The sequence below is a fragment of the Stegodyphus dumicola genome, chromosome 4 (assembly GCF_044657685.1).
Source record: "Stegodyphus dumicola isolate Sdum_Otavi_A_Nest chromosome 4, ASM4465768v1".
Classification (NCBI taxonomy): domain Eukaryota; kingdom Metazoa; phylum Arthropoda; class Arachnida; order Araneae; family Eresidae; genus Stegodyphus; species Stegodyphus dumicola.
In genome coordinates this window covers 143508876-143536318 of record NC_140771.1, presented here as the reverse complement: position 1 = coordinate 143536318, position 27443 = coordinate 143508876, and the positions used below count along the sequence as shown (strand labels likewise).

The 27443-nt window shown below is 33.4% G+C and overlaps 1 protein-coding gene across 1 annotated transcript; it reads right to left on the bottom strand.

Annotated features, from left to right (window-relative positions):
- Positions 1-95: 95 nt before the first annotated feature.
- LOC118198945 (axin-1-like) lies at positions 96-26931 on the bottom strand. Its single transcript, XM_035370724.2, has 5 exons — positions 26600-26931; positions 25574-25685; positions 11376-11545; positions 4894-5055; positions 96-366 (listed from the first exon to the last, which is right to left on the bottom strand). Exons 2-5 carry the CDS (start codon positions 25676-25678, stop codon positions 228-230), a joined length of 576 nt encoding a protein of 191 aa, XP_035226615.1. The 5' UTR covers positions 25679-25685; positions 26600-26931; the 3' UTR covers positions 96-227.
- Between the last annotated feature and the right edge of the window lie 512 nt (positions 26932-27443).

Here is a 27443-nt window from a genome sequence, read left to right as displayed (position 1 = left end):
TTTTAATTTAAAATTAATTTTAACAAATTTTCTGTAGAATTTGGATGAGTGAAGTTGCAGTAAAAGTATAGAAAAAATAAATGTTCAGTCAATAATACCTATTTAAATTTGCTATTTACTTTTTATTCTTGAATATTGAGTCACAAAATTTTTGAATGTATGCTGTTTCAGTGCTCATAATTCTTAACAATGATAATTTTAACAACAATGTTTATAATTTCTAAGACCTATATTTTGTATTCTTCGATCTCTTCAACCATTGCAAATATTTTACCATCCCAGAGTGGCAATATGTCTTCATTATCTGTCACTTCTTCAAAAACTATCTTTGTTCCAAATTCATTGCTGTATTTTTTAAAAAAATACCTAAAGAAAGAAAAGCAGTTATTTGGTATTATAAAAGTACATTTGAGAAACATTTTAAGCATTAGAAAGTATTTGATGTTGCAATATTCAGCCCAATTACAGCCAAAAATATATGCTTGTTGAATGATTGTACTAGGTAATTACAGATTCCATTCTCATTGATAGAATGAATCGGTTCCATGAGTATTTGGCAAGTTTTCACTTATTATCAGGGTGATCAGAAAATATGCAGAATTTTGGCTCACCAAAATTCCAAGGCATAGAAGTATGCTGAAATGTTTCTGAAATCGAAGATTTTACAAATCTTTACAATCTTGATATCATATCTTCTTTTTTCCCAGCTTTACTGAAATAATGTTTCATTAAATTTATTTATGGGTAAATAATGTCATATGGAAAACTGCATAATTTATCTTTTCATGCTATGAGTTTCGCTTACATGGAAATGGTACAGCAATTAGTCAAAAGACGTTTTCGGTACACACATGTACTATTAATGAATGTTTATGCTAAGCATGGTGTTAAAAAGTCTTGATGAGGATGCTATTCTTGAAGGAAATTAGAAATAGAGAGGAAATTGATGAGCTGAATATGTTGACAGAATTAGATCCATATATTATCAGTAAAACATTCACCAGATAGATCTCACTGTGCACATTACGCCTAGTGGCCGAGTAGTAAAGTTGCTGAATGCTGGTCATTTAGTCCGGGATTTGAATTCTGGCAAACGTTTTCATGCAAGGGCGTTTTTGTGGTTTTCTTTATTTGTAAAAAGTATACGAGCCAGTTTTCCTTAGAAAGTTCACCACGAAACCATCCCTGCACTCAGGCAAATAGCCTCGAGTGCTTTGCAATAATTAAATAATAGGCAAATAGCCTGGAGTGCTTCGCAATAATTAAATAAATCGAGCCACTGTGACCAATAAATTCTCTGCAATGAATAGGGAAATTTTCTTTTCATGGTGTTTGAGTTCCAAACAAGTTTACAATTGAAAACTTTCAGCAATGAGTATCAGTTTGCACATTTGACTAGAAATGAGAAGCATTTTATAAGGCATAATATGACTGGAGATGAAGAAAAGATTTTTCATACAGTATCATTGAGCCTGAAAGAAAAGCCTAGTCTTACAGAAAAACCATGATCTCATCTAAAGATTTTCTTATGCACATGGTAGGATATGGAAGATGTTATTTATTTTAAGCTGTTATAAAATAATTAAGCAATAAATATAGACATCTGTTGCTACTATTTCAAATTACCAGTTAGATAATTTGGAATAGACTTTAAAACAGCAGGTTACTGTATTAATCAACAAACCTGATATTCCCTCTTTATCAGAGTAAAGTTAAAAGTCAAACATTGCGAGAATGACTTAGCAAAAGCTTGATGAAAGGGAATTAATCTGCTTAGCAGTCCAGATAGTATCCTTTCCAATTATTATTATTATTATTATTATTATTATTATTTACATCTCTGAAGAATTTTCATGTTTGCAAAACTTACACATTAAGCATGAGGTTGAAAATGCAATAATTAAATATTTTGCTATAAACATATAGAATTCTTCAAAAGAAAGATTGATATTTTCCTAAAATGTGGACAGACTTGATAAGAAATAGTGGATACATCATCAGTAGTTAAATTTATGTTACAACATTTCCCCCTCTCAACTCTAGTTATAATTGTTTGTTTCGATTCTGCATTGTTTTCTGAGTTACTAGAACATACCAGCACCAATATCAATATCAGCCGTACCCATGGGACGACTTTTTTCACCACTCAGATAAATTCAGTTATATTAACAATTAGTTACAGTAGACCTTTGCCGAATACAGATATGCAGAATATGATTTTGCGCATACAAGTAATTTTATTCTTTTCCATTTAGTTTATCCCACCACTAGAATTTCATTGATAAGCAATATTCTGCAAAGTGTCGTACTCAGAATATTGCATTCCAGATGTAGAAATTTTATTCCTTTCATCTAAACTACTTCCTTAATCTAACCCAGGCTCATAAAACATTCAAAGCCTGTCATGTCAGGCTTAAACATTTGCAAATGCGGAACTAGACGAAGGAAAGCACAAGACGCTAAAAGCATTTTAGGAAACAATTCTACATAAGCCGGAAATATAAAATGCATATAAATAAAATTTATGTACATGTAATGAAAATAAGACAGAGCAGTGTTAATAAGCAATACCTAGATAATAAGATAGATCGAGGAAGAAATCTGATTGCGTAGTATGCTAATATGTTGAGTTCGTAATATCTAAGAAACTTGGCAGTCGAGGCAGTTTTAATACCATTTTTATGTGCAATTGACATTTGTGGCCACAGTTCACTTGGCACTCTAGTCGTGCCTATTCAAGAACATTTACATTTTTGATACTGTGATAGGAAGCGAGCACAACGAAACCCGACCAAGCAGCACAGAAGTTCAAGCTGAAAGTGGCGCATTTATCCAATATGTAAGCTCGCCAGTAGGAAGGTTTTGGTTTAGTTTAGAAAGTTTCAGTTCCCAAGAGTTAATGTCATCAGTTTTGCACAGTCCGTGCAAGATGGATTGATCTAGAAATGACTCATTCCAGAGAAGTTATGATATTTAGAACAGAGAGAGAGAATTAAAGGGTTACCGTTAGTTTAAATTATAATTTTGATTTACATATTTTTTATCTTACATATATATATGCAGGATTTATTATATGCATTTTATAAATAGAAATATAAAATGCATATAATAAACCCTGCATATAAATGATTAAAACCGCATGGGAACAAGTGAATTCATTAACAGTGATTGAAAATGAAGCTAAAGAAATCCTACAAATTGCCAAATAAATTGGCAGCGAAAGACTTTCTGATATGTAAGGAGGAAAAGTAAAAGAATTGATCGAAAAATGACGAATGAATAAATGTATGATCGTATAACTTATAGATGTATGATCTTAAAAATGATCGTATAACTTATAGATGTATGATCTTAAAAATGATTGTATCAAGGATGTACTTATTAAGCTGTAATAAAAATCCTTTCAATTAACATTTGCGTCACTTTGGCCTTCTAATTAGAAAAATATTTAGAATTTTTTTAAATTATACATATGTTTTAAAATTGAATGAGCACATTTTTTCTACAAGAAGTTAACTTTGCGGATGGCGACTTAGCCGTATGCGCAGTTTATTAATGAAGTACCCCCTCGCGTGTTTTATACATAAGAAAATGTATAAAAACATTTCAGCATGAATGAAATCAGTTCACTCTTTCCAAGCAATAACCAATTCGTAGAAATTTTTTTGTAGCCAAACCAAGAAACAAAAACTTTTGTCACTTTAGGTTAATACGTATACGTATGACGTCATGATTAGCCCAGAAAGGCTGCTGTCTCGAAACGGCATATTGTGCCGGTTTACTATAAATGGCGTATCACTTTTTAATTTGTTGCCAACAAATATTATCGCCCTGTATTATATTTAAAGAAATTAAATAATGAAGAATCTGCATGCATATATGCATGTTTCTAGCACTGTGAAAAAATGACGGTATCTAGAACCATCAAATTTTGAATGACGTAATCTCCACCCTAATATGGGCACCTGGAAGTCGGAATTTTTAATTTCGAATTTGTTTTATTATCTATGTTATATTTTGTAAAGCTTTAACGAATTTTTGATTAACAAATTCAACGATTTTAAGGCGAGCAGTTGCAACACTATACGGAGAAAAACATTTTTATCTCCAGCCCACAGACTGTCTGCCGGAAATTTAAAGATGTGCTGTTTTTAAATATTTTGTGATACTGCTGTTGAACTGAATTTTGTGTGGATTAAGTGAAAGAATATGATGTTTAATAAAGGTAACACACAAAACGTTAAAAAAGCACACCTTTGGACGTAATATAAAAAGAAAAGTTACAAACTTTTAATTAACAAATTGTACAATTTGAAAGCAAGCAGTGGCAACGCTTTTCGAAATGTAGCAGATTTTTATTTCCAGCATGCGAGACTGTTACCACTCGGAAAAGTGAGGGCGAAAATAAGCGTTTTCAGAGTTTTTAATGAATATCTCGGCTAAGTAGTCTTACGAAGATGAGAATTGACGAAATGGAACCCACGAACTTTTGGAATCCGGGTAGAGGGGAGGGTACCTCTCTCGAAACTCAGCTCCCAGCTATAGCTATAGTATACTAGAAGATTTTCTAGTACACTATATCCCAGCCGTTCCGGAGGAGATAATGCCACAAACAACCCACCGGACAGACGCGTACAGATTTTAATAGTAAAAATACTGTGCTATTCAAAAAATGTATTTTATAACAGGTCTTGTATGCCAATGTAACAGATTTCCGGAGAAATGATGTTCAATTCCGTATGGCATGACCTAGGATGGATGTCATTTTCGTGGTGTATAGTCTGCATTTTGAAAAATCAAAAATATACTGAAGTTATGAAATATTATCCAGAGTCAGTTAAGTGGTAAAGATATTTCTACAAACCATTATTTGGTATGTGGAATAAAGCTTACCTGAAGTTTCCTTTTCTGTTAAATAAGGTCTTGAAATGGGCGAGAGTAATGTGTTTTCCTCTGACTTTTGTCCGGTAAGGGACGGGGTTCCCAGCAAAACAGTAACCAATAATAGTCACATCATCCTTCTGAGTTTCATTAGAGTTTCGTATTGCATGAGGTCTAAAAGCATTTGCATAACTTTTATTTAATTCGTATCATATTCATACATTTCTTCAAGCATTTAACATGCATATATATATATATATATGTATGTGTATGTAATATATAATGTATATGTAATTCAATATAAGTTAATGATCTTTACGTCATTTTATAAAAATTTCAATTTCAGGCTTTTTAAAAAAAGGAATACATTTTTGGCTGATTATTTCTATGTGATTTTGATAATCGCGAAGTGTTATTTTTTATATATATATTTACAACTGCATAAATTTTTGTATTTAATAGGGTTTGTTCGATTCTTAATGTCTTTAGGGTTTTTGAAAACTATTTTTAGTCCATAAAAATCCTTAATTTCGGCCAAAATTTGTAAAGGGTCCTTGATTTGGCTCATCTGACATTTTCTTCCTTTTTCTGTAAATATCATTCCGAGCGTCAGTTAGTATTTTAGATGAATAGAGAGATGAAACATTCTGCCGGCGCATATCGGAACAATTGTAAAATAACGTTGTAAATAAGAAAAAATCAGCCTTCTCGGAACGATAGTTTGAGTTGTCTTCCTGCATTGATTAAAAAAAAAAAGTTTTTGTATTACTTTGACCTTACCGCCATGATTGAACCTATTGTGACAAAATGTAATTTTTAAGAAAGTCAAAGGTCAAACTTCACAAAGGACATACTTCCACCCATTGTTATCAATAAATCTGGAAATTCTTCAAGGACTGATTCCTCGCCAAGGCGACTGAAGGCTGTCCAACCAAGATTTGGAGTATCAAACAGCCGACTGGTATTTAAAAGTACCTTGGTGTCAGCAATACCTTGGAATGCATCCAACTTGGTATACGTCCGTTTTGAAATACTTCCAACTTGGTACAACTGTCTGGAAGCGAAAATCTTTGTTTGGAATACGACATTTGTTTGGAATATTATTTCAGTTCGAAGAAGCCATGACTACGGGCACTACTTTTGTTTACCTGTTTTGAGACGTTGTTTTACATACTACGACTACTCATGAGCGTCAGTACGCCTGTTGCTACGATTCAGTAAACAACCCACGAGCTCTGAATTTTCACTCGGTTTTTTGTGCGCTTATAATGAGTTTGGAGAAATTTAATGAGAAGAGTCAAGTAAGGAAGAAAATGGATATGGGGTAAAAGGGAGGTGGAAAAAGGGATTGTTGGGAAAAGCATGAAACAACAGTATGCGTATCCGGGATTTGGCTATTATATACCGTATGGCAAGAACGACTTTATCTGCGATTGTAAAAACTGAATACACTATTAAATCAGCTAAATTTGCGAAATGTGAAATCGATTGCCAAACAAAGAATGTAGATGATAGAGAATGCTAAAAAAATTGTTTTTGATCTGGATAGCAGAAAAAAAAATTGTGCAGTATCATATGCAGTGCCGCATTTATATACAGTACACATTTCATCCATTGCATTTGTAATTTTAGTATTAATCAGTGTTGTGATAATAACATTAGGCTTTCTTTAATAAAAAGCAGTTAATCGTTTTCTCTTTATTACTAATTGGAAAAGCTCATTTGGAATATGTCCAAGGATCTTGAACGGAATTAATGACGTATACCGAGGTACCAGTGTACACTGGTGTGCAAAAATTAAGGACGAGACGGTTTTTTCAATATAACTTTGTACAAAAGCTTTCCAAATCAACACATTTAATACCGTAAGATCCCCAATATGTAAGGACATGAGTAATGTAAGCAACACTTACTAAAAGAGAAATCAGAGGGATAAAAAGAAGCTTTATTGAAAAAGTAGCATGGAGCGCAATGCGACTGAAGGCCGAAACATCCCTGTGATGGGTGTCCAGCAAGAAACATCCGGTCTTTAATAGGGGATATGATCTCCCCTGACTGCTAGGCAGGTTTCACAGCGTCTGCCCATGCTGAGAATGAGGGTGTCAATGAGTTGTTGAGGCATTGCTGCCCATTCGTCTTGCAGCGCCAATCGAAGCTCCGGAATCATTACTGGTGGTAAGGCACGAGCTGCCAAGCGTCTGCCTAGAAAATCCCATACATGCTCGATGGGATTGAGATCCGGAGATCGTGCCGGCCAATCCATACGTTCAATATCCTCACTCTCTAAGAGCTGTTCGGCAGCTACTGTGCGATGACATGGTGCATTGTCGTCCATGAAAAGGAACTGCGGACCCATAGCGCCTCTAAAAAGACGCACATATGGAAGAAGAATCTCGTTACAATAACGGGTCTCGTTGACTGAACCTGCGTCGAAGATGTGAAGGTTTGTACGACTACCAAGCATGATGCCTTCCCAAACGAGAACACCGCCACCTCCATACCTGTCCCTTTCAATGATGTTTGAGGGATGATTGCGGCTTCCCCGCTCTCTCCAGATGAGTATGCGATGAGAATCGCTACTCAGACTGAATCTGCTCTCATCTGTAAAGAGTACTCGTCCCCATTCATTGTCTCTCCAATTTCGGTGTTCCCGGCACCACAGAGAACGCCTTCTCCGATGGGCAGGCGTTAGAGGTACTCACCGCACAGGGCGTCGTGCAAACAGACCACCACCGTGCAGTCTTCTGGCCACGATAAAACGCGATATTTGTCGTCCAGTCGCCTGTGTCGTGTGTCTAGCGATTTCTCCCGCTGTCTGCCGCCTGTTTCTTCTGGCCTGTAAGGCAATATACCGGTCATCTGCGGGTGTGGTTCTTCGTGGACGACCACTACTAAACCCCCGGATAGCTGTTCCTGTAGTTTGAAATTGTCTCCAAAGTCGTGAAACAATGCTGTGAGCAATTCCGAACTCTGCAGCCACACTTGTCACACTGCTGCCTTCCTTCAACTTCCCAATGATTCGACCTCGGGTAAAAGCATCCAGATGTCGTCTAACAGATTGATTATTCGCCATTTCTCGTTGAGGCAGCAACTCGGTGTGAACTGCTATACGGCGTGCAATCTCTTTGCCAGAAATACTGATCTTACATCGTCAACATACTTTATACTACTCAGACACTCCCCCATTACTTCTACCTGCATATCTGCGCATGTGCTATCGTACATCACCTTACTTAATCTCCTGATTGGTCTTTCTGTCCGCTCTGCCTTTTCGTTCAGCTGATATGCTAATTTTTCGACTTCGTCCTTAATTTTTGCACACCGGTGTATATAATCGAACTTGACAGTACCGTTTCAGTTCTTGCAATGCTCGAACGGACCTCCGAGAAGGCAGTGACTCTCCGGAGACTTATCAACCACGACGTACAGAAGCCGCGAAAGACTAGCTTAGGTGGAGGGGAAACGGTTCGGACCGTTGATCATTGAAGGCAGAGGGAGTATTCGAACAATCTAAATCTGGAGAAGGCCACCTATGCGGATAATTCAACTATCCCCGCTCCAGTGTCAATATGAATGATGAGGAATATCTACGGTGTTTCTTTGAAGAAGAAACTACTAGTGAAATAAAAAAAAATTATACGTTTTTCATTCGACCATTTCAACAAAAACTGCTGCCAAATAGTGCGATTTAACGCTAATGATAAATAAACGTGACGACACAACACACTCATAAGATCTTCGCTTTGGTTTTGTGCAACCTTGATTAATTCTCGATAAGCCAGTTTTGTTTTCGTAAAAAGGAAGAAGGAATAGCACTAACTGAAAAAAACTGAAAGAAATTAACATTACTAACTGCTGCTTCTCTGTTTTTCGCTTGAATTTTGAGAAAATGCTTAAAATTTGAGATCTACTATCTACAGAATAGAAAGCAGTGGATTATTTCAAAGTTATGAGAACCTGCCATCACACTACAAACATCGAGCGACTCTGGGATCTGTTAAAAAGACGGAATGAAAAATACCGCAGAGTAGTCGATACAACTTAGAATCGTATTTAAGCAAATTTTTGTGGCGTTGAGTTCATAAAGAAGATGACTGTTTTGTTACTTTTTTAAATGGCATTAGAAACTGACTAGTGCAAGTTTTAATAAATTCGTCAGATAATTAAAATTCTGACCTCGTAATTATTTTAGTTCTTCATATACCAGTACTTTGTATCTATTGATTATATAACAAATTAAAAATGTGATCTGTGATTATTTAGCTGGAAAAAAATTAATTCTTTAAAAATAATTTATTCAGCATCGTTTAAAAATACTAAAAGTTACATTTAGTATTGGTTAAAAAAATTCTAAAAGGTTCTTTTATTTAGTATTGTTTAAAGATACTAAAATAGACTTATATACCCAATTAAAGATACTTACTTACAGTTAGTTAACAAAATTCGTGTTAACTTATCACTTCGAATTTAAGCCGCGCATCGTTTTACATTCTTAGGACGTAAAATTAGGATGCGGCTTGAATTCAAAGCAATTTTTTAACATTTTCTTTAATATTCCAATTTTAAAATCTTATTGTGGCTTAAATTTTAAGTAATATGATAGATTAGTGGGAAAATATTTCATAGATATGTTTTTTAATTATTCAATATTTAATAATGAAGTATCGTAATATATATAGTCACTTTACTTAACCTGTTCCGCCAAACTAAGCTAATGGCACTACAGGGCTAGGAAGTCATCCTAGTCATTGCTAGCAATCTGACAGTTAAGCTGCCTTTCTAGATTAATCTTTAGTTTCTTGGATATAATTATTTTCATTCACTTGCTTCATTATCTCTAAGATGCCCTTGTTGCAGTAATAATCCGTGAACAGTCTTTTCACAGGATATGTGATGTAGTCGGAAGGAAAGAACTGCTGTCGAAGGTGCTCTGTCAGAGGGCAGGAGAGCAGGTAATGAAGTGCGTCTGTGTCTTCCCCGCGAAAACCACACGAACAGTTGACGGCCCGTCTGAGAAATTGTCTGCAATACGCTGGGAATTTCCCGTGGTTGGTACAGGCCTGGAGGACAAGTCGGTTGCATTTGAGCCTCTTGAGAGAAGGTATTGAAAAGATGTTGTAAGTAAATCTTCCTGTCTCTTCTTCCTGCCATCAAGAATTAACAAGAGGAATCAGCGTAATTTTAACTTCATCTTACATGTGCGACTAAGGAAGCGGAAATAGGTCGCATTGTAATTGCGACTTATTATTTCACTCAGCATTATCCCAGTTCCGATTCCTGTATCAAATGAAGTTGATTTGGCTTGTTCCTTTTAGTTTCATAAGTTTTACATAAATAATGTGAGTATCAAATATTTTTTTTAAACCTTGCATAAAATAATAATAATAATAATAATAATAATAATAATAATTAAAAAAAATCATTCCTCTACTAAAACGCTGGTATTATCTGACAGAATGTTGCATAAAAAATTCTATGTGTTTTCATTTAAGCTCGGGATTTTCTGCATCGCAAATGACTTTTGGCTGTATTTTCGTCTGCCGTGTGACTGCTTTTTGGACACCTACTAAACATGCCATGTGCGCTTGAGCAGTTACCTGGACGACATGCATACGCACTTAAAAGACGTTCATTAGTTCGCCAGAGAAAAAATCAACACAGCACTTGAAAGGCTAAAGACAAGATGCCATACTATGTCGACGTCAAGGAACGAGATTAAGTCTTGTTTTGAAATCTTAAGTGTCGTTGAGGAATCTAGCCCAGTTTGCAAACATTTTGTGAGGGACTCTTCCACGTCATCAAGAAAATAAAGGACGTATTGCTGTGCATACAAGAATGCCTTCTTCTATGCATAAAGTAGTATGACAGACTTGTACCTCATAAACTGATTATGATCGCTTTGAAACAGAAAATTTAAAATATAAATTAATAAACGTTTATATAATCAAAAAGATTTTACTGAAGTTATTTCTTGAGATATTAATTAACATTTCATCAAGTAAATGATTCGCTACTTGTCTGAAGCAATTTCAGTGATTAGAAAATACGTAAAAACCATACCAGATCAAATAATCTCTCTCCTTTTCCGAACGAATGTTAAATTTCAACTGCATATCAAAAATAATGTAAAACAGTTTTCAGATTGAGAAAGCGTCTGAAGAATTCTTTGAAAGAAGTTCAGATAAATGTAAGCTTTCTTAAATATTATTATTATTATTATCATCACGAAATGGCAATTTTCTAGATAAAGAATTTTTAGGGACTTCAGTGTTTTCCTTGGAGAGTAGATCGCCAACATTATACCATAATTTCCTGTGTAATTTTGTCCTGATCTCAGAATCACTGGAAAACTATCTGAATCATTTCATCATCTATCAAAAATTCTACAAAGAATTAGTTTCAAGGTATAAAAAGTACAGATGGGATCTGCGTAAGAAATGAATATGATTTATTAAAAAATTTAACATGATTTATGAAATGAAATTTCAGCTTACCTTTTCGTTTCAAGATTTTTTTTCTGACTGGCTATTTTTCGATTAATTCGCCAATTGTTTTCAAACTTCTGGTCTCCCCAGTGAACAGTTCGAACTCCTGTTGTTGTAATTCCAGTCTTAGAACTTGCCTTTGATGGCTTTTTTTTAGCTAATACTTTTGCAGAGTATTCCTAAATTCCAAATAAAAATTAGAATTCCTTTTGACTCCAAAATATATTATTCAATGTTTTAGTTATGTCAAGTACATTTTAAAATTTATATATTGTTATTCAGTATTAATGCAGAAGTATTCATATATGTTTTATTTTTCATATGGTTTATGAATAAATTATTATTTCTGTTCAAAAGAATTGCAGAATTTAGAAATATATAAAATTAGGCTTATAAACTTCTTGATTTGGTGTGTATCATAATGACAACATTCCTTAAATTGTAGAGAGCAAGTATAGAGACAAATAGTAAAGAGCAAATGTAATTTTATTGTGACAAAACACTTAGTGATTGATTTAAATGACCACAATATGAGCTTTTGAGAACATGTTTGAAAAAGTGGTTGAGCCAGCTGTGGCTCCTTGCAAAAAACCGCAACTTTTAGTATGGTAAGTAATACGTAATGTGTCTCAGAACTTCTCTAAAAGTTCATGGAACCTTTCATATAATGCAAATTTTCTGGAATCCTAACTGTGAACTTATATGGTATATTTGTTACGTAATAATTAACACGTCAACTTGCATGGTATATTTTTTACGTTTACTTGCATGTTATATTTACATAACTTGCGTTGTATATTTATTATGTTTTTTGTAATTAAATCAATGAATAAAAACACAGTTTTAAAAAATCATTTGATTATTCCTCATTATTAAATTACGGCCCGAGGATCCGTGTATAAGATCCGTGGATCGTCGTTTATGAACACTGATCAAAATTATCGAAATATATGTTTTATGAACCTACTGTTCTTTATTTACGAGGTGAACCTAGGCGAAATAGGGCTTCTTCGCTACTACCCCAAAAAGGAAAAGACAATAATTTATTTCATTTTAACGGAATTATAAATAGTTAAATATCTAGACTGATAAAATAATTATTTTACTGTGTAATTTTATTGAAACACTAGGTGTTTTGAATTTTATTTGATGAAAGTACATTTTATTTTTTAATCGTTTAATCTTAGCAGGAGTAATATATGGTGAAAGAAGATTAATGTTCTCACTCTTGCATTACATATGTGATACGGGCAAACAGAAAGAGAACAATTTTTCATTTTCCAGATGGACTGTGAACTTTAATTCGGGTATTCGTAATTTTTCAGTATGAAAATTTTAAACTTTCTTACAATTTATTCATGTGTATATCATGCGACATATGTAGAACAGATAACTGTGTAGAATGTCCGATTTTCCAACAAGGTTGTGCATTAATGCATTTTTTTAAAGAAAAAAAATGCTTTGAATTTTAGAGATCATTAAAAATGTTTCTATTGCAAAATTTTTACAATCTGCTAAAACTGTAAAAATTGAAAAGAGAATTTCTGTAGCGATATGTTTTGACGTCGATACATTGGTGTGATAAATTTTATATGGAGCTGAAAATGTTGATAATAGAAGTGAAATCTTACATCGAGGTAATATAATCGGCACGGTGAATATTTAAATATTAAAAGTAATGACGAATTTTAAAGATAAATATTTTTCGAAACTATGAAAGGTCTAATACGAAAATTCTTTTCTTAAATACTTTATAAGAATCGATAAAAGAGTTAAAGATTAGGAAAAGAACAAAATAAAATTTATTTAATCCTGTCTGCTTCTCTTTTAGGGTATGGTTCATGGGCAGATACAAAAAATGTTTAACGGGAAAAATGGAAAATAAAGGATTAGATGGAATTACTTATCTTAGAAAGAAAATTTCTTCTGGAAGCATAAGTTAAAACAAAAATGGGTAGCCAAAACTCTTGAAAATAGTTAAAGTTAGGAATTAGTGAAGTGAAGAAATGGATTCATTTGGGGTATTCATATTTCAGAAATAAAAGTAGTGGAAAGAATTAAAATTCTTTAAATCTCTTGGTATGAAAAAACTCGTTTGTATGGGTTAAATATACCTGCAGTGTTGTATTTTATGTATTGATATAATAGAAATTATCGCACTTGCATGGTTCTATAATTAATTATTCATTGTTATTTTTGCTAAAATTTATTGTTTTAAGCAAATGTGATTAATTTTTTTAACATTAAAATCAACATGAGGCTTTTTTTTTTTTTTTTTTTTTTTTTTTAAGAAAAAGAAATTCTTGTGCACCACAAAGTATCACACGAGACTTACAAATCGTAAGTAAAAAAGGCAAAATTGTAAGTAATATCATCAGTTTTCAACAATACAATGAAATCATACACAAGAGAAAAAAAAGTAAATACAAAAGTATAAAAATGTATAAAGAAATCATTAATAATGTTTAAAATAAAAGTCAACAAAATCGGTGAAAGCTCGGTAGGCCGAAGTCGAAGATACAAAATCATAACATTTTGGCGGCCAATGAATTCCAACTAATTTTAATCTACATTTCAAAAGATTCCTTGCTTTATCAAGCAATGGGCAGTCAAAAAGCAGGTGGAAAACACTTTGCTGAACGCTAAGACTGCAATTACACAAACTGGAAGATGTCAGCTTAAATCGTTCAAGATAAACATTAAACTTACCATGTCCAGACAAAAAGTGCGTAACTTTAAAATTGAGCAACAAGTCCTTACTTTTCAGTCTTTCAAAAATAGTTGGGAAGAATGTTTTTGTAACCCTTATCAGAAGAGATATAATCACAGTTCCACCGCTCAATCATTTTAGCTTTGAATGTTTTTTTAAAATAAGATTTTGGAATATTTACATCAACATTAATATCATTTTTAGTCGCATTCTTAGCAAGCCAATCAGCTCTCTCGTTTCCATAATTACCCGAATGACCACGGACAAATGTAAAAAACACTGAAGTACCCTTTTTCTCCAGATCTCCGAGAGACTGCTGTATATTAACAATAATATCATTACATAAAGAGATATTTTTAAGAGATTCCAGGGAAGAGAGTGAATCCGTACAGATTAAGTATCTGGAACCACGTCCATCCTGGCTAATTATCCACTTGATTGCAAAATTAATACACAAAAGCTCAGAAATATATACAGTACATTCATTTCTAATGCGAAATTGGTGACACTCAATTTCAATATCATCTTCAAAAATAACATAAGCAAAACTAACTTTATCATCAATCCTACTACCATCCGTATACAACACAAATGAGAATGAATTTACATCAGTGTCCATACTATCCAGAATCTGTACTGGTTGTCTTACAGAAGGATGTGGTAGGTGGAAATCCGGCAAGAGAGAAAACAGCATTGTAACTAATAGTTTGGTAACCGCTTATAACTGGCAGCAAAATTCGTCTTTGAACTCGAAGCAGGCGTTTAGAGTTAATTTTCTTTTTTAGAGACAATCCCCAAGCTCTACATCCATATGAAATAAAGGGTACAATGCCTTGTTTATAAATAATTGCGCTAACATTCGATTTAACACCAAAACTATTACATGCAATTCGATTCAGCCCACGCTGAAGTCTCTCAGATTTATTAGAAATGTAGGAAATATGCTTTTTCCAGTTAAATTTACTGTTCAACAAAACACCTAGATATTTAATTTCATTCGCCCTCTCAAGGGGATTGTCATTTAAAAGCAATTGATATCCTTCATAAGTAGTATTTTTTCTATCAATAAACATGGTCTTGGATATTGCATGGTTAAAGTTTAACTTAAAATCTATTGACCAATGATAAATGAAATCTAAAACATCTTGGGCGAGACGAAAAGCTTTTTGCATTTCTTTTTCTTGAATACAAATCAACAAATCATCTGCAAAGGCAATGACTTCACAACTGAAAAGATCAGAAAGTTTCTGTAAGAGATCATTCATAATAATAATCCAAAGCTTGGGACCGGAAACAGAGCCTTGTGGACATCCTCTCTGAGGTCGACGAACACTTGAGGTGCCACCCAGAAAAAGCTCGACCGTCCTGTCTTTCACCAAATTAGAAACAACGTTAAACACATTATGAGGTATTTTCATTTCTTTTAGTAAATTAAGAATAGCAGGCCACCATGCATTATCAAAAGCTCCTTCAATATCAAGAAAAATTAAAATAGTGTACAAACCTCTCATCTTGCCCCTCTGTACAATGTTGCAGAAGTGCATCCCCAACACATTTTTGAACAATGAAACCATATTGGTCAGCACTAAGAATATTTTCTTTATGTAGATGCCAAGTAATTCTGTTAGTAATTAGTTTTTCAAAACATTTACCTAAAGAAGAAAGAAGACAGATACACCTAAGATTGTTCACATGTGGAACAGTAAAAGTTTGTTTCTTGGGTATCACAATAACGAGGGCGTTCTTCCAAGTTCGTGGAAAAGAACCAAGATTCAAACATATATTAAATAATCTATGAAAAACTGCAGGAAAAAGCCGATGAAAGTATCTTAGAGTTTCATTGGGAATAGAATCCGGGCCAGGAGTCTTGCCAAGCCTTAAATTACGAATTGCATCATCAACTTCGGCCTGCGAAAAAGGAGGATCAATCTGAGATGCATAACTACTGCGAGCAGATGAGCGCCACTGAGTATGAAAGTCATTATCAAGCCTCACACAATCAGGAGGAAATGCTTTATCAAGAATAGCATCGATAGTTTCCTCCAAGGAAGACGTAAAGTTACCGCTTGAAAGCCGAAGACCCGAGATCTCAATCTTCCTCATAAAATGTTCTTTAATACCGTAAGTGTAAATTTTTTTCCACACATTCTCATTATTGATATCGGAAAGAAACTTCCTCCAAGACTCTAATTTGGCCTCAATAAGCATTTCATTGTATTTTTTCCTTAAATCAAGGTATTTCCGCTTATACAAATCCCTTATATCATTGCTAGTAGTCCTCTGAAGCCTCCGTCTAGCAGCGTTGACTCTCTTTCTCATAATGGAAATTTCCAATGACCACCCAGGTACTTTTCGCCTACCAGTCCTTCTAGTAGGCATAGATTCAATACATGCCCGAAAAATAACTGAAGTTATAAAATCTACAATCACATTAAGTGAGTCAGTGCTTGAGCAAGAATCCAAACCATTAATGATCAAAGAAATATACTGTGAACAATATTTTTCAAAATAACCCAGTTTGCTTTTTCTGTATTAAACAAAAATCTACTGACAGCATTTAAAGAAGCATCAGAAACAGATAAGTCGAATTCAATCATTGCATAATCTGACAATGATTCACAGTCCGAGAGACACCAGCGGGTAACATTTGCTAGCAAATCAACTCCCATAATTGTGACATCTATATAGCTTGATCACTGTTCCGAACAAAAGGTAGGGCCGCAGTCCTCATTGATCACGTATAAGTTATAGGAGCTGACAAAATCTCCAAGCTTGTTGCCTCGAGCATCACTGTAAGGACTAAACCACAGCTCAGACTTACTATTGGAATTCATAACCCAAATAAGCTTTGCAAGATCCTTAGCCTGGAAGACCCGACTTATTTTATGCAAATCAAATTCAATACATCGGGAGGGCTCAAAGTAGTATGAAAATAGAAAATATTTTGTATCTTTAAAAATAATATCGAGAGTGACCATATTATAATCCAAGAATCTCAAATCCAAAAACGTAGGTAGAAATCCGGCTCTAACAACAATAGCAGCCTTTATGACTTCTGAAAAATCATAGTATAACCTAAAGGAACTCGGAAAGCCAGGCATAAGACCATGATAAGAGTAAGGTTCTTGAATAAAAGCAACAGAAACATTGTTTACCTCCATATTCAAAACAAGTTGCTGAGTAGCAGCCTTACATCTATGTAAATTAATTTGAACAAATTTTAAAATAGAATTATGACTATTATCCATAATTCGTTCTTGATATATTTTGACTTCTTATAAATTCATGACAAGAGCAACTTTCAGAAAAAGGCAAATGGCTTACATTTAATTTTTTTTCCGCATCTTTTATTTTTTGATTACGTCGAATGCAATTGATACAGATCTTCAAATTCTTATGTGGGCAATTTTTACTTTCATGTTCACGTGCACAGAAATAAAAAGCGCGTAGGTTTTTACAATGTTCAGCACAGTGGTTATATCCTAAACAATTAAAACACCGATTAATCACGACAAAATCATCCACAGTACAGATGCTCCAAGAAATTTTTAGTCTACACTCCTGTAAAATACCTCTACGCATGTCTGGATGCACCTCAACAACTAAATGTCTCGTATTTTGAAATTTCCTTAACGTAAATCGAATTCGAGATTCACTCCATTTATTTTCAGAGGCAATAACATCTGGATTTTGATTTTTTAAAACATCGAGAACATCCTCATCCCTTATCTCATTAGGGACATTTTTTATTAAGATCGCAGGATTCCTTCGTCTGGAAGGAAAGGCAGTTAATTCCGGTGATTTTACTTGAATTTCAGATTGTATCCTTTTTAAATCATTTTCAGAGGGGCATTCTATCAATACCTTGCCATTTCCAATATTTTTTAGATTGAGAATACCCACTTTTTTCTCTACAGGAATAATTTGTAATTTAAGAATCTTTTTAATATCCTCTGACGAACGATTTTCCGAAGAAATGACAAGACCACAACTTAAAGAATTTTGTTTCACATTGTCCACAGGAGATGGCAGCATAGCACTAGCATACGTTGGTTTTACGAAAATGTCTTTAAGACTTTCCCTACAAGCTTCACGGTAACCCAACGACTTAATACGTTCAAAATTCTTAGTAATCAAACACTTTAACTCACACATTGCATGCCTTGCCTCTTCACGAATATTCTGGTTCATATTACACTTTGACTCAATAGCCGTTTCAAGTTTATCATAGCAACATTTAAGCGCACTATAAAACGCATCATCGTCTTCTTCGTCCATCCTGGCATTCCTTTACTTCGTAGCACTACTCAAAGAAGTAAACAAATCGTTAAGCTAGGCTTAACTATGCCGAAATCTTGCAAGAGCCATAATATTAACAATACTTCTTTCAACTTGAAACAAATTGCACAAATATAAAGCAGAGCACTTGCACAAATAAAATTATACACAATAAATAGTTTACACACATTAATTACCGCAAAATAAAGCTGAAAATCAGAGTTCAAGAAAACACACACAACATGGTGTTTGAGATTAAAATTAACTTGTTTTTGATAAAGATTTTCTTATTATTTTAATTCGCTTTGTGGTTAAATTTCAGAAGTAATTTTATAGGGCTCTGCTAATTTGGTGGGTCTTCAAGCGGCCAAGCGTAAAATTCCTGAACGCTGGTAGTTCCGACCTGGGTTCGATTCTAGGCGAACAGGCTGAACCAATTTCCCTTAGAAAGCCCTTCTGGAAAGCCTCCCTCCCTTTAATCAGGTGGTATCCATCCCTGTACTGTCAAAGCATACTTGACATCGTTATACTCCAAGTTAAAGCTAGATTCTTCAGGAAAAAAGATTTGTTCGTCATGCCAGTTCATGAGCTCATTGTAGGTGCAGGTGTCGATGGTTTTGGTCAGGATAATTTTGCGCAGAAGAATGCTTACAGGCAATACATGGCGCATCAGCCGTTGGGGAACTGTTAAAACTAAAAGTGGCACCCCTATAGCTGTGCTCCACCGCTGTGCCACATGTCGAGATTAAGTTTCGCGGTCCGTTACTGTTACGCGTATGAGGTATCTGATATCCTGTCCTAACGTAGCATTTTGTGTTCCAATATCAAGTTTGCGATATATCCGGTGCTCTTGAGCCCACTGCTTTCCCACACGCATAACTGGCCGGCATTATGCCTTATATTAGCTACACTTTTATGACAGAAAAACCTTTACGCAGGCCGATCATTCGCCCCCTCTCGTTCAAACTGCGTAGCTTAATATTTAGCACTTGTAAAAAGCATATTGGCTTCTCATTAAACTTTTATGGCTGGCAGATAATGGAACACTGTTTTTAATGCTCCGCTACAGTCTTCTACTCATACCACTAACACGACTGTTCATATTGAGCTACATAGCCAACGCATTCGCTATCACTCTAAAATTCTAATGATTTGCGTTTTATGAAAATTTCAGTTTATTCGCATGATGCTGTAATTTTCACAGAAAGAAGTGTAAATGAGGAATGTGTATTGAATATTTAAGTTTTTTCTTTATTAAATAAGTTCACAGCGTTTTCAAAAGATAAAAAAAAAAAAAAAAAAAAAAAAAAAAAACAGATGTCCATCCAGCATCTAGTTAAAAAAAGTTTCTTTAAGAGTTGACACATTTGAAATTTTACTAATGGAAGGAAGAAAATAATCCCTTAAGTATATAAAGCTTAACGTAACGTAAAACGTAGTTTCCTCTAAACTCGAGAATTGAGAGAAAATAAAAGAAAAATTTAAGAGGAAACTAGAAAGATAATTGAAGATAATACGGAAGAGAGATGAGATAGGAAAAAGAACATCGTGAAACGTTTTCAAAATTCCTTTCTAAAAAGAAGATAAAGAAGAATGGAAGAGCTAAGTAAAATTGTTTGCGCAGAATAATCGAATATGGAGGAAAGAAATTATTTTTTTTTATATACTAACAGTATTAAGAAATTACGATAAAATGAGATAAAAACAAATTGAGAGCAGAATTAATGGGAATTACGTTGACGTTAAAACTGATAATAAAACTGGAAAAGATATGATATGGATTAAAGCGATCAGGATTAAATTGATGAAAAACAGAACAGCACACTTTTTTTGGCTACCAAACCAAATGCAGTTAACTTGATGATAGAAAACCCTCTGTTTTGATTAAATTTCGTGATATTCAGTGGCGAATATTATTACCATGAAAGAATTATAAAACTAGAGTTCAAACTTCCTCAAAAATTGAAGGGAGGGAGACCAATTTGCCACTATTTGTCGTTAGTTATTTTTTAAAATTCGTAAAAGTTTACACTAAAATTACACACTACTGTAATTTTGGTATTTTTCTTACTTTTATCAAACAAAATTATTTAAGTATTAAATATTAAAATTATTTATTGTATTAAATATAAGTAACTGTCTGACTCGTTAAATATTTGAATTCGGATTGTCTAATACTATTTGAAATCAAAAATATTCAAAATATTAACCGAATTAAATTTTAAATTAGGCAAAAAACTTGATTAGTTTGCCATAAATTTTGAATAACACTTTTTTAAATAACTATCGATTTCGAGGAAGGTTAGACGTAGGTACTCTTCTTAAGGAGCAAATTATTTTTGCTTCTGAAGAAGAGGAATCTGTGTCTAATTCTTGAACTTGAACTTTTCATCTGTTTAAAGAGTTTTTCCAATTATTTTTATTGCAGTATTTTAGACAGTAAGTTTTACTATCACATTTAAATTTGTAGTCTACAAGACGTAGCAAACAAATTTTTGGTTGAGTTTAATCTTTGATTTAATTACTTTGTAACGTAATAATTCTTCCGAGCAAGCTAGAGGTAACAGTTTAAAGCAACTTTAAAAAATTTAAAGCAACTTGTAAGGATTATGTTAATTTTATTAACAGTTAAATTTTAAGTTCCTTTCCTGTCAAATTCTTAACTTCAACTTATTACTTCCGGCCAGATCGTAGTTTTGGAATCATTCTGAATACTTAATGAGGAGGAGCGGTATTTAAACCGCGAAGTCTACTTGCAGAGTCAGAGAGAATCAGAGTTTCTGATTTGCGCGCGTCTGCCTTTTGGCTACTCTCTCTCTTAAAGCTGTTATTACGCTCTGCCGTACTCAGGCCCTTGATAAGCTTCGTAGTCAAATAAAGTTAAGGGGCCAACTCGTTTAGAATCTTAATAGCTTCGGCTATATTTCTTTAGTTAATATTAGTTTTAGTTTATTTCTTAGTCTCTTAAGTTCAAGCCCAAGTGTCGGCTTTTATTGTACACTCCAAGACGGAGTTTTGTTAAATCTTATTGGAATAATAAAGGGTTAGTTACCCTTCCTTCTTGTTGTTTCTTGTTACACGAACTTAAGCGATTATTCGGTAACTAGTTCTTAAGATTCCTCACTTTCTACAGTAACTGAGAATTACACTAGTGAAAATCTTACAAACTTTTAAAATCTTTGAATAAGCCAATATTCGACTTAATTTGTTTTAGCATGGTAAGGTAAATACGGGTTTTGATTACCAGTCTTTCAATATTTACTTAAAGAAAATAAAGTATTCATAAAATTGAAACTAAACTGCACTTGAAAATAATAAATATTTGTGAAGGAAATCAAATGTTTCGTTAAATAACAATTCATCTAGGATGCAAATTTTGGTTATAAATGTTTTGTTTTGGATGCAAATACAGCACCAACTGAAATAACATGCAAATTTTCGTCTGTATATTGAGCTCTTAGGAAAGTATATTTTTCCAAAGACTTCACTTTAAATTATTTACATTTAGATTTTTTACTTAAAAGTTTTTTCTCCTTTCTGATTTGATACTCATATTCATGAAGAAAAATTAATTTCAGATTTAGAAACTATCTTACGCAAATTTAATGTGATTATTAGTACAGGTTACGCAAGATGGAAACAACAAACTCTTAGAGACAGGTGCTAAGTACCAAGGTGGGCGAAAGCCAATAGGCTAAAACGAGGCAGAGCACGTCAGCTGCGAAAGAGCGTCAAAGAAAAGCCAAAAGGCTAAAATAGGAGGGATTGCCTTTCGACTAAAAAGGGAAGAAGCAGAAGGTAAAAAAACTGGTCTAAGAAGGGCAGAGTCTTCATGGCTATAAAAAAGAAGGGGAACAGACGAAATGAAGCAAAGCCTGAGGACGAAAGGGGGCTGAGAGGGAAGGCGAAACGGCGAAAGGGAAAGAGAAAGCTTTGCAAACTTTAAAACCAAAAAGGGGGGAAGTCATGACGGCTAAAATAAGAAGTGAGGGACGGTCAGTGAGGTTACAATGCTAGGGAAATTAAAAAAAAAAAAAAAAAAGTTTTTTCTTTACATAAATGAACAATTAATCAAACCAGAGTAAAATTCAAATAAATATATAAACAGATATACAAACAAAAGAGTAAGTAATAATCATAACAAATAAATAATAATAACAAAATAATAATAAAAAAATCAAATAAACTTATAAACAGGTATACAATTGGTTATAGATATAAGTAAACACTATAGTGACTAAAGAAGTGAATATTACATTGACGTGAATGGAAAGAAAACTAACAATCAGAATGACATAAACATTGTAAGATTAACAATAAAGAATAAAGTCTGAGTCACTTACATATATAAGTTACATAATTGACGTCATGGTATTAAGAGTATAATTACATTTTGTCAGTATTCCTAGAGAAGGAAAAAGTGATGCTCTTTCTTTTACTATTATTGGACAAGACGTGATGTAATGGAGAGCTACTGCAAGCTCTCCACTTGCCCCCCAGCCACATCTTGTGTTATTTATATCCAATCTTTAAATATTGCGGAAATTTACCATTATTTGTCAAGATTTGATTTAAAATGGGATCTGATTGTATACGAGCGAGAGAAACTTGTGGAAAAAAAACGTAAGTTGAGCGTCCTGTAGAGTCCTCATCCCATCTTTGCTGCCATGTTTTAAGAGTTCTTGCAGGACTTGATGTTTGGCCGAAATCTCTGAAAATGGCACTTCAACACCTATCTGATCTTGTTGTGTTGCTTTCTTTGCTTCGGAATCTGCTCTTCGTTCCCTGCGATTCCCCTGGTTCCCTGCGGTTCCCTGAGCTTAAATCTAATTAAGCTCTTGGGAATGGGAATCTAAAAATGTTTTTATGATTTCTTTTAGGCTAAGAATGTTTCCTTTCGTAATTTTATCACTATTTAAACTTTTAAGGAACTGCGGTTATCTGTAAAAATATGAATAGGAATGTTGTCAGTTGTTGTGGAACCTATCCAGATGAGTTCTTTTATTTAAGCAAGAATCTCTGCTTGGAACACGGAAGCCATATCATTTAAAGTGTAAATTTCTGAATGAACTTCGTGCCCATTGTTGTACATAACGAAAGCCGCACCTACATTTTCACCAGGTCTTGATAACCAGGGTGTGTGTGGAAGTGCGGCACTGTTTCTTTCTGTAAGGTATTGTACCATATAACAACTAGTTCCAAGTTTTCCTTGTAATGAATTAGTCTAAATTTTCTTTCTATCTCAGCTTTTATATCTGAGGGCATAAGGCCCAAGAGAATTTGCAGGTGCGAGATGATGAATAACACTTGGTAATACATAAAAGAACTGTCCTTTGTATTTGTGACGCATGATGGAAAGAGAGACTAGAAGCAAATTACTATATAGTTACATTACTGTGATTTAAATGTATTGGAAATAATTAATTTAAAATATACTCGGGCAACAAATTCCTTTAAAACTATCTCCAGAAGCTTTTTGAAATCCTTAAATTTGTTAATCAAAAATTCGTTACAATTTTACAAAATAGGAAATCGATAATAAAACAAATTTGAAATTTCAAATTTGGGCTCCCACAGACGCCCATATTCGCAGTAGGATTACTTAATTCAAAATTTGATGGCTCTAGGTACCGTTGTTTTATCGCAATGCAAGAAACATACGTACATTTATGCAAATTCTTCATTATTTAATTTCTTCAAATATAATACAGGGCGATATTATTTGGTGGCAACAGTTTGAAAAGTGAAACGGACATTCAGAATGATTCGACCCAAAATCGCAAAACGAAAACAATAGCCCCTCAGGGACAAAGCCCCTTTGGGCTAAAAAATCTGAAAGAGTTCAGATTTTAACGATCGCCTACAAGGATTTGTTAAGATTTTCTACTCGCTCGCTGAGCTCGTAGTCTATCAGTCTGCAGTTGACCTCACTCCAGCTAGCTTTATTACTAGCCATATGTTTTTGCTCTTACGCCATATACGCTTCAACAGCAAAATTACAAAAGTTTTAAAAGCAGCCTAACAGTATATGTTTAGAATTCCCGATACAGTTTCTGGACCTGGCATACGTTCTTCTGTTTTTTTTTTTTTTTCCAGTCTTTTCTCAGTTTATTATGTCAATGTTCAGTTTTCTTAGTACGATAGCTTACAAAACAGTTTGTGTCTTTTTATTATTAAAATTTTGTGTGTCATCTTTGTTTACTAGATATCACGTTCTTTGCACTTACGTGACCTAAACTTTAATTCAACAGCAAAATCGCAAAATATTTTAAAACAACATATCTTTAGAATTTCCGCCAAACAATCTAGCACGCTGGAAGTAAAAATATTTTATTCCGTACAGTGTTGCCACTGCTCGCTTTCAGATAATTGAGTTTGGTAATCAAAAATTCATTCAGTTTTTATAAAGTATGAAATATAAAATTGGAAATTCAAAATTTGGGCTTCCAGGTGCACGTATGTTCGGGTGAAGGACAACGTTATTCAAAATTTAGTTGTTCTAGGTACCATCATTTTTTGACAATGCCAGGCACATACATACATACAAAATCTTCATTATTTAATTAAGATAATACAGGAAGATTATATATGGTGGCAACAATTTGAAAAGTGATTTGCCGTTTATGATGGACGACGCAAAATCCTGTTTCAAGACTAACAGCGTCCGAGTAACACTAAATAGCAAATATACCTGACAAGAGGACATGCTTTGAATTTTGTTTTCGCGATGAAATTTATGTTCAGAAACATTTTGGCTGTTGCAAAAGGCTCTGAAACTCTGTTTTCAAAAAATATTTTAAAAGCTATTTCTTTATCAGATATTTTCGAATATTCTAATTCTAGTACCTGAAACTTCCTTAGCCAATGTAATATTAAGTTTTTTATCATAGTTCAGGCTTTCATTCGCAGTACTTTCTATTTCCTAGTCATCAATGCGAGCCAGTTTTATAATACTATGTATTATTCGAATCTGGTACATTAAAGAAAGGTTTACTTAATTATTTAATATGGAGAATAAGCAGATTTTATAGAGACAGGTTGTACAAAATTTGAATTTAACCTAGTATTAGTTTTTAAATAGAAAATCATTTTTTAAGTTTTGATGGAAGAATTTCGCCAGGAATTTAACTACAGCAGCAACAGAAAGCATTCTTGTAACAAGCGCGCAAATAATACCTGAATAATTTAAATTAAAGTATAAACACAATGCCATTCTTACACTAAATTCTCGGAGAGAATCTGCCAGTTTCTCCCTTACTTCTCGATCCCTTTTCAAGTTGTTGAGTTTCTCTATCAGCAGGGAAATAAAAGGATCCCTTCTCATGCTTTTCCTAGTAAGAAGAAAACAAAATGTAATAGTTTTCTATTAAAATATGATACAGAGTTATAAATTTTCCTTTATTGAATGATATTGTGACTAAGTATTATTAAATTATTAAATAAAATTATTATTATATTAAATAAAATTACGGACAAATTTAACGTGAAAATGGATTTTCCAATTTTATTACGAAAGGAAAATGTTTTATAAATTACTTTATTGTGATCTTCATGGGAAGAAGTATTACCCTCCTCCTCATTATTATTATTGTTATCATGCTATATTGTTTCGTGTAATATTATTGTTGTAATGTTACACTGTTTCATGTCATCATCATATATTATTTCATGTAATAAATAGCTTAGAGAAGACATGATAAAGTGAAAACCGGGGCAATAAAGACTCAGGTCAGCCATCTGCCAAAACTTTCTCTATTTTCATTTGCTTCATAATGAAAATAAAACAACAGACAGATCAAGAAATCTTTAAAAATATCTTTTTGTTATATGAATATAAATGTACACTTGAGGCAACTAATTAATAAATTCGACGCTCTTTCTTCAGCCAAGCATTGTCAGCGTATAAAACTTCATTTAGAGATTTTATAATGATGGAAATAAAATTTAAAAATGTAGACGTTCAGTGTTTACATACATATTTTACCAGTTAAGACAGGTAAAAAAAATTAATGCCAGCTTAATTTTTATGCTGAAAAATGCTAACCTAAATACAGAAAAATGTACATTATTTTCTAAAACATCTTGTACAATTGTCATATATTTATCAAAGTCAGAAAGATTTTTTAGACGAGAAAGATTAGCATTTTAAAGCATTAGAAAGCATTTTAAAAGCGTTTCATATGCCAATATTCAGTATAACATCGTTTGTAGAAAATGGAAGATACTATAGTATTTATAAACTTACCTGCCATAATTCTTAAACTTTCAGAGGATAATAGTGCGTCCTGAAGTAATCAGAATCGCAGAAAGCACTGTGGAGCTAAGGGCGCAGTCGCCATTTTTGATGTTCCCGAGCTGTCGGCGGATCAGAGAGCTCTTGCTCGAAAATCGATATTCCTGCGACAGAACTATTGGGCAACGTAATGCTCTTCAGATACCCCTATCCTTTTATGGGGGGATTAAAAATTAAAATTCAGCAGACTGGAGTCCCTATTGTATAAAACAAAGCAGATTTTCTTTTGTAATACACCGCCAAATTTTGAACTACTGCGAGTTTTCAGCATGGGATTTCATAGATTAAATTTTTCTTAAGTTACCATGAAAGCGTGTTGGAAGCATTTTGCTTGTTAAATTTTCGTTCTAATTATTGCATACTAAGACAGGATGGTTTTAAGCAGAGCTGTGATGATAGATTTTAACACCTAAAGCAAATCTAAAAATTATATTTCTAAATAATTTTTATTATTTTCACGTTGCTATTTAATATACCGTACTTTGATTTTGCCAATTAATAAGGTCGTTGTTGTCAAAATCTTTTAAAAGTAAATTATAAATGTGAATTTTGATGTTACATCATAAATTTTCTTATGTTAAGTGACAAAAATGCGTGTTGTATGAATGGACTCAGATGTTCGTTTATTAATCTTTAATAAAATAATTAAACATTTAACAATGTTTTTACTTGAAACATCGTTATACAGTTAAATTTATGATTAATTTCATGACTGGATATATTCTGTTAACATTACTGTTCACTGTTGCAAAAAGTTTGAGTTATGGTGTAAAACAGAACAATTGGTACCCTGCGA

Excerpts from the sequence above, each read along its gene's own strand:
- LOC118198945 (XM_035370724.2), bottom strand. The coding sequence starts at position 25,678 with ATGAGAAGGGATCCTTTTATTTCCCTGCTGATAGAGAAACTCAACAAC. Across the intron at positions 11,546-25,573 it reads ATTCTCTCCGAGAATTTAGT|GAATACTCTGCAAAAGTATT; the intron begins GTAAGAATGGCA and ends TTTGGAATTTAG. Across the intron at positions 367-4,893 it reads AACAGAAAAGGAAACTTCAG|GTATTTTTTTAAAAAATACA; the intron begins GTAAGCTTTATT and ends TTCTTTCTTTAG.